At 50.1% G+C, this 11,409-nt stretch overlaps 1 protein-coding gene and 1 pseudogene across 9 annotated transcripts in view; one reads left to right on the plus strand and one right to left on the minus strand.

Annotated features, from left to right (window-relative positions):
• The window catches only part of UBE3C (ubiquitin protein ligase E3C), a 117,562-nt gene extending 114,435 nt beyond the window's left edge, over window positions 1–3,127 (minus strand). For 7 of the 9 annotated variants that reach the window (XM_036432710.2, XM_036432712.2, XM_036432706.2 and 4 more), the window contains exon 1: window positions 2,761–3,126. In XM_036432710.2, coding sequence (XP_036288603.1) covers window positions 2,761–2,826 — 66 coding nt within the window. In that variant the 5' untranslated portion in view covers window positions 2,827–3,126. Of the gene's footprint in view, window positions 1–2,760 lie in introns of all 9 variants that reach the window. The other 2 variants (XM_036432713.2, XM_036432705.2) reach the window with 2 other exon arrangements.
• A 5,991-nt stretch (window positions 3,128–9,118) lies between these two features.
• On the plus strand, window positions 9,119–9,670 carry LOC118716032 (annotated as a pseudogene).
• Window positions 9,671–11,409: the final 1,739 nt, after the last annotated feature.

Consider the following 11,409-nt stretch of genomic DNA (forward strand, 5'->3'; position numbering starts at 1 on the left):
CCAGTCTGCAGAAAGCCAAGAAGGCAGGAGATGGCACAATGGAGGGGGAGAGAGTAACCACCTTGGTGCTGCTGACTAGCTGTCTGGATGTTTCTGTCCTTCCATTCTGTGAGGTATGTCCTGTCTTCCCATATTCTTTTGTCTTCTAAGACAGTTTCAGGGGATTCCTATATTTGTAATCAAATAACCCCAACATCTTCTATACACCACCAAATAGGGGAACCCACTGCCAATAAACCATGGTGTGCCACCACCATCCACCCGACTTCAGAATGTTAAGAAGCGGAAGCCTGTGTGACCCACAGACAACAGAGTCTGATGAATACTAAGTCCATTCACACCCTCCTACCTGCAGGCAACCCTTCCTGTCTCTGACCTACCCCAATCCTACTCATCCTTCAAGGCTAAGCCCCTGTCCAGCGGTATGGCTCAATGGTTAAGTGTTATGAACCAGGAGGTCACGTGATTCCCAGTCAGGACGTTTGCTCAGGCTCAATCCCACGTGGTGTGCAGGAGGCAGCCAATCCATAATTCTCTCTCATCATTGATGTTTCTATCTCTCTCTCCCTCTCCCTTCCTTCCTGAAATCAATAAAAAATAAAATAAAGTAATAATGAGGACATGATGTTTCCTCATAGTTTCAGATCCTACACAGAAGCCTTTAGAAATAACCACTAAAAATGCTCATTTGTAACGGGGGAGAAGTATATATTCAAAAGGTTTCCCACTAAGCTCAAGAAAAAAGGGACGTTGTCAACTAATTTAACTCATGGGGGAAAGATCATTGTAACTTCTGTCTTTCAGATAAGGGAAAGACCGTAATTCAGCCAAAGAGAATTAATTAAGGAGAATAAGCATTATGAAGATAGGTGTTCAATATCAAGAAACAAAATCGAAACTACAATGAAACTATATCCCCACCAGAACAGCCAGAATTAAAGGGACTGACAGTACTGTTAGCAAGAGGTGGAGGCACTGGCACCCTCACCTGGCAGGGGTGGCCGGAAAGGGAAAGTGCCCAGGGCGAAGCCCATGTGGAACATAGGACAGGCATCTCAGTGTGTCCACCTGAAGAGAAGACCCACAAACAAATGCCTATAGAGAAGAATGGTCACCCTAGCCAGTGTGCTCAGTGGTTAGTGTCAGCCTGCGCTCCAAAGTATCTACACAGGTTAGATTTCAAGTCAAAGGAACGTACCTGTGTTGCAGATTTTTTTAAAGAAAAAATACATTTTATTGATTTTTTTACAGAGAGGAAGGGAGAGGGACAGAGATCTAGAAACATCAATGAGATGTTTCTAGATCGGCCGCCTCCTGCACCCGCCACCAAGGATGTGCCCGCAACCAATGCACATGCCCCCGACCGAAATCGAACCCAGGAACTCCCCAGTCCGCAGGCAGACACTCTATCCACTGAGCCAAACCGGTTTCGGCTGGATTGCAGATTTGATCCTGCCCTGTTGGCACTCATGCCAGCGATAACCAACCAATGTGTCTCTCACATTGGTGTTTCTTTTCTCGCTCACATTGGCTTTTCTCTCTCTCTCCTCACTTTCTAAAAAGCAATGGAAAAAGTATCCTCCAGTGATGACTTAAAAAAAAAAAAAAAAAAAAAAAAAAGAGTGGATCAACTGTGTCACACAACGGGGTAAAACCAGATGGGTGATTCCACCTCTCAGAACTGAGACAAAGATGCCAGACCCAACAAAATAGCAAACTGTATGAGACTCCATTCACAGGTCATTCATCAGGGAAAACTAATCTGTGGTGACAGAGATGGGAATAGTGATCACTGGGGAAGGGGGCAGGAGGAAGCCTGGGGACGCTGGGAGGAGTGGTGGCCACACAGGTGTGCTCACAGGTAAAATCCTTCAAGCTGAACCTACAGAAGCCAGGGCCCATCCCCCAGAACTGCAGGCCACTGCTACCTTCTTAGGGGCCTGGCCCCAGCTGAAGGGGCCACGGGTGACACCCTCACCAGGGGAAGCCTGCTCCCAGTGCCTAACACGGGTGCATAAGACGTCAGCCTCACTGCAGAGCTCTGCCCACACCTGGGAAGAGGCCTCCCCTGCCCTCGCCCGTCCCTCCTCAGGTCCACAGAGGGGCATGTTGTGACCTGATGACGTCAGCTCTAAGCCTCCGTAAAAAGTAGTAGAAATGGGCAATTGTTTGCACAGCTAGAAAGCGAGGCGTGCCAGCTCCTATCCTCGGAGCGGAGATGTTCCCTGGAGATAAAACCGGGGCAGGCCCAGAGGGAGGCGGGCAGGGCACACCTGTCAGGGTGCAGGTCACCAGGCCCCAGGCGGGCAAGGGCCGTGGGCTCTGGCGCGGCACCTGCGCGGGCTTGAGTGTACGTGCAGTTTCCAGTTTGTCCACTCGTTCTCAGCAATGGTAAGAATCGTCGTGAAAAAGCCCTAGATTCTTTCCAGAAACACGTTCCCAGAGGCTGGGAAAGCGTCACTTCCACAGCCTCGGACTCGAACACGCGGCCGACGGCGCAGCCGGTTTAGGTCCCGCAGGACGGCCCCGCGCGGCGCCCGGAGAAGGGCGGCCCGGCCGGGACGAGGCAGCGCGGCCGGTTCCGAAGAGCAACTCCGTGTCCTTCGCTGCGGACCCGGGGCCCCGCGCCCCCGCCCCCAGCCCCAGCCCCCCGCGGGTCCGGCGCGGCGAGCGGGCTCCGGCGGCCGCGGGCAGGTGACACAGCACCCGGCCCTCCGTCCCCGCCCCCGGGCCGGGCGCCGCGGGCACCGGCGCGCTTACCTTCCTGCTCGCGCCCCCGAGGGACACTTTGGGCCTCGTTTTGAAATCCCCTTCGAAGCTGAACATCTTTGCCGCCGCCCTAGCCCATCGGGGAGGGGCCCGGGCTTGAAAGCGGCGGGAGGGTCCCGGCGGGGAGGACGGGCCGCGCCGGGGGGCGACCTCGAGCCCACCCCGGTGTTGCGCCCGCCGGGCCTGTCCGCGCGTGGGGGGCGGTGACTGTGAGGGGGCTCCGCCTCACGTCCCCCCTCATCCACGCCTCCGCCCGCTCCGGCCCGGCCCAGGGCGCCGCGGGGAAGCCGGCCCGTCACACTCGCGCCCGGAGCGGCGGCGGGAGGAAAGATGGCCGCCGGTCGCTACCGCCGTGCGCGCGCCCGCCATTGACGCCGCGGCGCCCTCCCGACGCGCGCGCGCTCGCGTGGACGGCGCGTCAGAGGGTGGGGCCGTGACGCCGGGGCCTGGGCTGGGACCCGGCGTGTGGGCGTGGCCTGCGTCGTGGGAGGGCCGGGGGCGGGGCGCCGGCGGGGCGGGGCCTGGGCCTGGCGCCCGGGCCTGAGCTGTATCTGTTGGTGCGCACCTTTAAGGAAGCAGGCGCCGCTCTCTGGTCTCCCTAAGATGCACCGACCTCCCTAAGATGCCGACCCTCATAGGAGAAGAAAGGATCAGACACTTGGCGCCTGTCGGGGAGTGCGTACGTATCCCGTCATGACCTGGCTAGCATCCGTAACGTACCCGTGTACACACACACACATCACACACACATACACATATGAATAAATATACATGTCACATGCACATGCATTACAAATATATTATGGATACATATATACAAACATATGGACACGTATTATACAAACAGATATCACATAATTCACACAAATGTATGTTATAGACACATGCATGTGTATTATGTACACATGACTGAAACAAAATTTTTTTAAAATGTTTATTGTTGAGAATATTACAGATATCCTCCCCACAAATGCTCCCATCTACCCAGGACCTGCCCCATCCCAGGCCTTCACAACCCTATTGTCTGTGTCCATATGTTATGCATATTGCATATACTGTAAGTTCTTTGGTTAATCTCTTCCAGCTCCTTCTCTCCCCTTTCCTCTGAGATTCATCAGTCTGTTTCCATGATTCTTGTTCTATTTTATTCATCTGTTTATTTTGTTCATTAGATTCCTTGTTCATTTATTTTGATTTTAAAATACAATTGTTGATAGGTATGTATTTATTGTCATTTTATTGCTCATATTCTCTTTCCTTCTTCCTCCTCCTCTTCTTCGTCTTCTTCATCTTCTTCTTCTTCTTTTTCTTTTTTTTTTTTTTTAAAGACCCTTTGACATTTCATATAATACTGGTTTGGTGGTAATAAACTCCTTTAGCTTTTTCTTGTCTGTGAAGCTCTTGATCTGACCTTCAGTTCTAAATGATAGCTTTGCTGATGTAGAATAATTTTTGTTGTAGGTCCTAGCTATTCATCACTTTGAATATTTCTTGCCACTCCCTTCTGGCCTGCAAAGTTTCTGTTGAGAACTTAGCAGGCAGTCATATGGCTATTCCCTTGTAAGGTAACTAACTGCTTTTCTCTTGCTGCTTTTAAGATTCTCTCTTTGTCTTTGAACCTTGGCATTTTAATTATGATTCCTCTTGGTGTGGGCCTTTTTGGGTTCATCCTTTTGTTTTGTTTTTATTTCAGAGAGGAAGGAAGAGTGAGAGAAAGGGAGCGGGAGAGGGGGGGAGAAACAGTAATGATGATGGAGAATCATTGACTGGCTGCCTTCTGCACGCCCCTCCTACAACCCACAACCCGGGCATGTGTCCTTAACCAGAAACAAGCCTGGATGGGAGGCTTCAGTTCACAGCCTGACACTCTCCACTGAGCCAAACTGACTAGGACAGGTTCATCTTATTTGGGACTCTCTGTGCTTCCTGGCCTTTTTTGTAAGTCTGTTTCTTTCATAAGCTAGGGGGAGTTTTTTTTCTGTCATTGTTTCTTCAAATAGGTTTTTAATATCTTATTCTTTCTCTTTGCCTTCTGGTGACTCCATGATGTAAATGTTGGTACACTTGAAGTTGCCCCAGAGGCTCCTTACACTATCTTCATATTTTGGGATTCTCTCTCTCTCTCTCTCTCTCTCTCTCTCTCTCTCTCTCTCATTGGGCATTGTTATTTTTCTGTTTTGTTTTGTTTGTTTGTTGCTTCCTTGTATTTCACATCACTGATTTGATTCTTGGTGTTCTCTACTCTACTGTTGATTCCCTGTAAATTATCCTTCATTTCTGACTTTTTCATGACTTTGATGTTCTCACTAAGATCCTTGAAAGTCTCACTAAGATCTTTGAAAGTCTCATTAAGTTTTAAGTTTCTTGAGCACCCTTAAAAACATTTCTTTAAACTCTGTATCTAGTATTTTGCTTGCTTCCATTTCATTTAGTTCCTTTTTCTGGAGAGTTCTGTTTTTTCATTTGTGACATGTTTCTTTGTCTCTGCATTTTGTTTGCTTCCCTGTATTTGTTTCTTTATATTAAAGCTGCTACGTCTCCCGTACTTGGTAGAGTGGCCTTGTGTAGTAGGTGTCCTGTAGGTCCCAGTGGCTCAGCCTCCCAGTCACCAGAGCTGGGCCCTCTAAGTGCACCCAGTGTGAGTGTGTGGACAATCTTGAGGTAGTTGAGCCTTGATTGCTGTTGGTATCTATAGAAGGCCCTTTGGGAATGCACATGGATGACCTTTAATTATCATCAGCTGAACTCTACACCCTAGGAACATGATTCCCCAAAATGTGGGAGACTGTTATCAGTACTGATTTGTTATCTATTCATGTGCTAGGAATGAGGAAAGAATAGGACCTTGACTTACCCAGGTCTTGATATGCTAAATCCCAGGAATGGGGGAATGAATAGGACCTGGGCACACTCAAAATTTCTTTGACCTTAAACCCCCCTTTGGAAATAAATAAATGTGTGTGTTGTCTGTGGTGAGTGTTGACTGTCCCTCCTTCAGAGTTACAGCCCCCCACCCAGATCCCAGCTTGATGAATCTATTTCTGCCTCTTGGACTCTTTTTTTTTTTCTTTAATTTTTTAATCCCCAGCTCCTCCACTCAGGAACCTGTCATTTTCTGCGTGAGAGAAACAGCCCCCCACAGCTGGCACTGGAAGGACTTGACCTCCAGGCCAATGGCTCTGAGGACCAGGTGTGACCACAGTGGAAGAGCTGCTGTGCAGGAAACCCCCTTATGGAGCAGGACTTTCCTCAGTGGGGCTTTCATGCTTACTGAGTCTGTCCCTTGAGTGTGTTGCTTGTGGATGTTGTAGGGTTGTAATCTGGCCTGGTCTAAAGCTGACCACAGAGTGCACTGGCTCTGGGGCATCCTGGGAGGTGCAAAGTCGGCCACTGCCTGTGCTCTTCCTGGGGCCACCTGGCATGAGCTATAGAGTGATATATGAGCTGCTACTTGTGTTGGGCTTGGATGCCCAGTAGAAGTCAAGCTGTGAATCAAGGCAGGTGCTGCTAGTGATGGACTTGAGGCCACTTATCCAGTGGTATGGTGCATGCTGAGCCCAGTTGCTATTTGTTTGAGAGATTTTAGGAAAGTCTGACATGTGAGCCAGGACAGGCCACGCATATGGAAAAAGCAGCTGCAAGTAGCTTGGGTAATGCTGCAAATTGTGTGAGGAGGCGTCTCAGGGAATCACCAGGGCAGAGTGAGTAGTTAGGGCCAGGTTGATGGAGACTCAGATATGGTGCCTGCCAGTTGGCTCTGTGACTCTGATGGCGAAGGTCTTAGCACAAGAACAATGACTCCTGTGAGGACCCCTGTCTGAGAGAAAGCTGCCCCCAAGGTCTTGCCCTGATGTCAGATAATTTAGTTCCTTCCTATATGTTTCTGGATCCTTTCAAGCTATTGCCCCAGAGCTGGAGCACAGAGGGAGGGAGTCCAGGTACTAGTAAGTCCATGCACCAGCCCTTTAAGAGGAACTGCCTGGGTCTCCAGCATCCTCCATGACACTCAGCCACAATCCCTGCTAGGTTTTAGAGGGTCTTCTCTTCCCAGCACTGAAGCTGGGCTGAGGGGTGTGGTGTGAGACAGACTCCTTGCTGCTCATGGGAGCCTCTGCAGCTAAGACATCCCTCCTAATTCAAAACAATCCATGTGTGGGTATCCGACCAGCCTGTTCTGCACCTCTGCCCCTCCTACCAGGCTCAGTGCACTTTCTTCTTTACTTCTCTAGTTGTAGGTCCTCCAATCAGCCAGCTTTCAGGTGGTTCTGAAAGATGGTTGTTCTGTATTTTAGTTGTAATTTTGATGTGATGTGGGAGGATGCAAGTACTGTGCTTACCTCTCTGAAACCAACATTTTAAACACTAATATATATCATTACTCTGTGGGATGCACTGATGTTTTGTTTTTATGATTTCACAATCCACTAATACTTTTCAATATCAGAAAAATCCTGTCCCCACACACAATGTTTGTGTGTACTAGTGTGTGTGTGTGTGGGTGGGGGGGGGGAAGCAATATCCTAATTAGACCAGACATCCTTCCAGACAAAGCCACGGTGGCAGGGGCCAAGGCAGAGGCAGTTGGGGGTGATTAGGCTGGCAGAGGAGGGCAGTTGGGGGCAATCAGGCAGGCAGGTGACCGGTTAGGAGCCAGTGGTCCTGGATTGTGAAAGGGATGTCCAACTGCTGGTCAGACAGTTGGACATCCCCCAAGGGTCCCAGATTAGAGAGGGTGCAGGCTGGGCTGAGGGACTCCCCCCCATTCATGAATTTCATGCACCAGGCCCCTAGTATACACTTGAGTGGCAAGATTATTATGATCTCTGAACCCATAATAATCTGGCCACTCAGTGTATAGCCTGTATAATAAAAGGCTAATATGCAAATTGTCCCCTTGACCAGGAATATGACCAGCAGGCAGACCAGTCAACCACCCATGTTCCCTCACCTTGGCCAGGCTGGCCGGACCCCATCCATGCACACATTCATGCACCGGGCCTTTAAAATATATATATACTGAGTGGCCAGATTATTATGACCCATAATAATCTGGCCACTCAGTATGTATAAATATGAATTAGATCACAATATAGTGTGTGTGTAAATAGATAGATAGATAGATAGAGAATATGCCAATTAGGCCATGACCTGTAACGGGTCATGACCGACAGGAGGATGTTGGTGTCTCTCATACGGGCATCATTATGCCGGGGTTCCTTTCCCAGCCTTACAAAGGGGTCAGCATTTTGGAGAAAGGGGCTGCACATAGATGATTAAAGAGTCTGGAGACGAAAGATAATTTTGAAAGGCATTGGGGGTCAGAGGACTCCCTCCCTCTTAAGGGAGCTAAAGACTCCTACCTTGACCAAGTATCCGTGCTTTTATTCAACACAATTTGTCCTAAGGCAAGGTGGAGATAATACACTTCAAAGGGTAGGGTTACAGAAGCATTGTCAGTTTGGGGAATAGCCTGATGCTGTTCAGGTGTTTGGCCAACAGGAGGCAATAAAATGCCCTGAGCTGTCTGGCAGTTAACAATCTTATTCAGGTTTGGGGGAAGTGCGGTATAGCTGTTTTCAACAGGCGAACTGCATATGTGGCTCACCCTTGTTGAGCCATCCAAGCCCCATCACCCTTTAGATGGAACTCTTATAATGGTTACATGCTGGAACTGGTTCCCGGCAGGAGGAGGCTGCACACGCAGCTTTGGGAGCGGGTGGAACTGGGTACTGGCTTCCTTAGTAGTCCTGCAAGGGCAATCTTAAGAGGACAGGCCAGGCACCAATGGACGAGCGTTGCCGGCACTTGAATGTGAGCAGGCAGAAGGAAAAAAGACCTTCAAGGGCTGCCCAAGGCGGGTTTGCGTTTAAAACCAAGTGGGTGTCAGGAGCTGGGAGGCACTGACAACATGGCAATCTCCACATCTGCCGCTGGGAGTGTGAGGAGTGAGGGCCATGCAAACCGGAAACTTTGGCTGCCAACCGTCAGCGAATTTCCTCTCTGAGGTGGGTGTGATCTGGGAAGCCGAAGGGACCTTCACAAAAAGAGAAGGCTGAGGAGGAATGATATTGCCAAGAGTAGACTAAAGAACAGCTGGCAGCCTGGAAGAAACAACATGAAGAAGAGATCACTCATCATAAAAAGGAGATTGAGCGTCAGCAGAAAGAAATTGAGTGGCAGAGCAGAACATCAAGAAACTGAAAGATCATGATATTGCGGCCGTGTCAGGGTAAGGGACAGCCATATTTGCGGGTGCGGCCTGAGCTGTCCACAGAAAGTGCGTGGGAGCACAGATGGGCGCACGGACCCCGGGCCCACCTTGCTGCTGCCCAGCCTGCCCGCCGCCCGCCGCCCGCTGGGGCGGATGTCTTACAAACCGAACTGGGCCGTGCACATGCCCACCGCCTCCCTCAACTCCGCCTTCCACCAGCATAGCGACATCCTCCCAGTACCGCCAGCTGCTGAGTGACTACGTACCACCATCTTTAGGCTACACGCAGGGAACAGGGAACTGCCAGGTGCCCCAGAGCAAATATGCTGAGCTGCTGGCCATCAAGGAAGAGCTGGGGAAGGAGATCCACTTATGCGGGCAGCAAGAGCGCGATGGAGGGACTGAAATGAGGCATCCACTGGGGGGAAAGGGGGCTGGTGCGGGAGTGCTTGGCCCAGACGGAGCCAATGCCAGGTCCGAGACTCCGAGTCAGCACCAAAGGCTTTCCGTCTTCTTCCAAGAAGTGACAGCTCCTGCCTCCTGTTCAGATGAAACTTGGTTTCAAATGGTAACAGCTTGGTTTCTCCTCCCCCTGCACCTCCCGTGGTTCTTCAGGCTCGAACCTGGCTGAGATGGAGAAGGTTTCGCAGTTATTAGGTTTACATATTAGTTAGGAACTACCCGGGGGGTTTGTGTTTTTCTAAGCATTGGGTCAGAAACCCCTGGGTCTCTTCCGTTACATGTCTGTTACTCAGTAGTTCTCTGTTTCTCTTCTGAGCTGACCCAGCCCTGAGGTGTGTGTCAGCGACCCCCGGAGGCAGTGCTTCAGTAGCCAGTGCCAGTTCGCCACACAGTGTAAGTTCTGCTCAACGTAACTTTTTTATTTTTTTTTGCTTAAGCATTTGCATGACTATTGATACTTTGAAGTCAATCTTTAAAATGCACAAGTTATAAATACAGAAGAAAGCAACTTATCGAACCTCGCCTGTCAAGGACCCCTAAGGATGTATGTAGATTTCAGTTCTGCCTTTCCCATCAGTGGATCCAAACATCCGGAAGAAAGTGACCGATAGTGTTTGCATCGTTGTATGTATTTATTACTTGATGTAATAAAGCTTATTCTAATTAACAAAACAAAACAAAGAAACTGAAAGATCCCGCTGATGATTAAGTGCTCACAGTTCCCCATATAGAATGGCTACATACTGTCCACTGCTATGAAGATAGTTCTGCTAATACCTATCTGTGCTGCCAACAGAGTATAATTGTGGTCAGTGGAAAAAACACACCAAGTAGGGGGATGTTGGAATTACCCAAACACGCCCCCACCCCCTTCACCTGCCAGACACCTAGGGTCCCTTTACAGCTGGCTGAGCCCTCTGCTGGACACCAGGCCTGACCGCCTATCTGGTTTGGCCCAAACATCTGAAGTTCGCATTATCTGCCCACTTAAGAAATTGGAGCATTCATGTAGAATCAGGATTACCCACTTCTCTTTCCAAAATGACCAATTGGGCTACCAACCAAGGGTAGTGTCATGTCAACCCTAAGAGGAGCCCCCGGCTTGAGGGTGTGGTGAGGAGGGAGCTATCTGTGCAGACAGCTCAGTTGTGTAAACTCCCGCTGACCGCTGCACAGCCCAATAGTGTGGCCGCTCAACTGTGACACAGCACTGCCACGAAACAGTGCGGCTGTTAAACAAGGCCCCTCTCCAGCTTTTGGGGTTCTCTACCTGCTCCGTCCCAGTGCACCCCTTTCTGCCCTGAGCTGCCCAGTGTACCCCATTCTGCCCCAGTGAGACAGCTTCAGTGTTTCAGCTCCAGCACACAGAACACATCCAGTGGAAAGGGAAAGTGTAGCCCTGGCTGGTATTGCTCAGTGGATAGAGCCTCTGCCTGAGGACTGAAGGGCCCAGAGTTCAATTCCCAGACAGGGGCACAGGCCTGGGTTGTGGTATTGATCCCCAGCATGGGGCATGCAGGAGGCAGCCAATCAATGATTTTCTCTCATCATTGATGTTTCTGAAATCGTTCTATACTAATTAAAGGCTAATATGCTAATCAGTCCGAACAACTTCCAGACGACTTTCCAGATGCTTTTTTGGACAAAGCCATGGTGGTGGGGCCAAGGAAGAGGTGGTTAGGGGCAATCAGGTTGGCAGGGGAGAGCAAGCCAGCAGGTAGGTGATTGCAGATTGTGAGAGGGATGTCCGACTGCTGCTTTAGGCCTGGTCCTCAACTGGCAGTCAGACATCCCGCAAGGAGTCCCCAATTGGAGAGGGTGCAGGCTGGGCTGAGGGAACCCCTGCCCACCCATGCACAAATTTCTCGCATGAGCCACTAGTCTTATCTAATAAAAGAACAATATGCAAATTGACCATACACCTGCTACACCCACAAGCCAATCAGGAGCAAATATGCAAACTAACC

This window comes from Pipistrellus kuhlii, unplaced genomic scaffold, assembly GCF_014108245.1.
Source record: "Pipistrellus kuhlii isolate mPipKuh1 unplaced genomic scaffold, mPipKuh1.p scaffold_m20_p_116, whole genome shotgun sequence".
NCBI classification, from domain to species: domain Eukaryota; kingdom Metazoa; phylum Chordata; class Mammalia; order Chiroptera; family Vespertilionidae; genus Pipistrellus; species Pipistrellus kuhlii.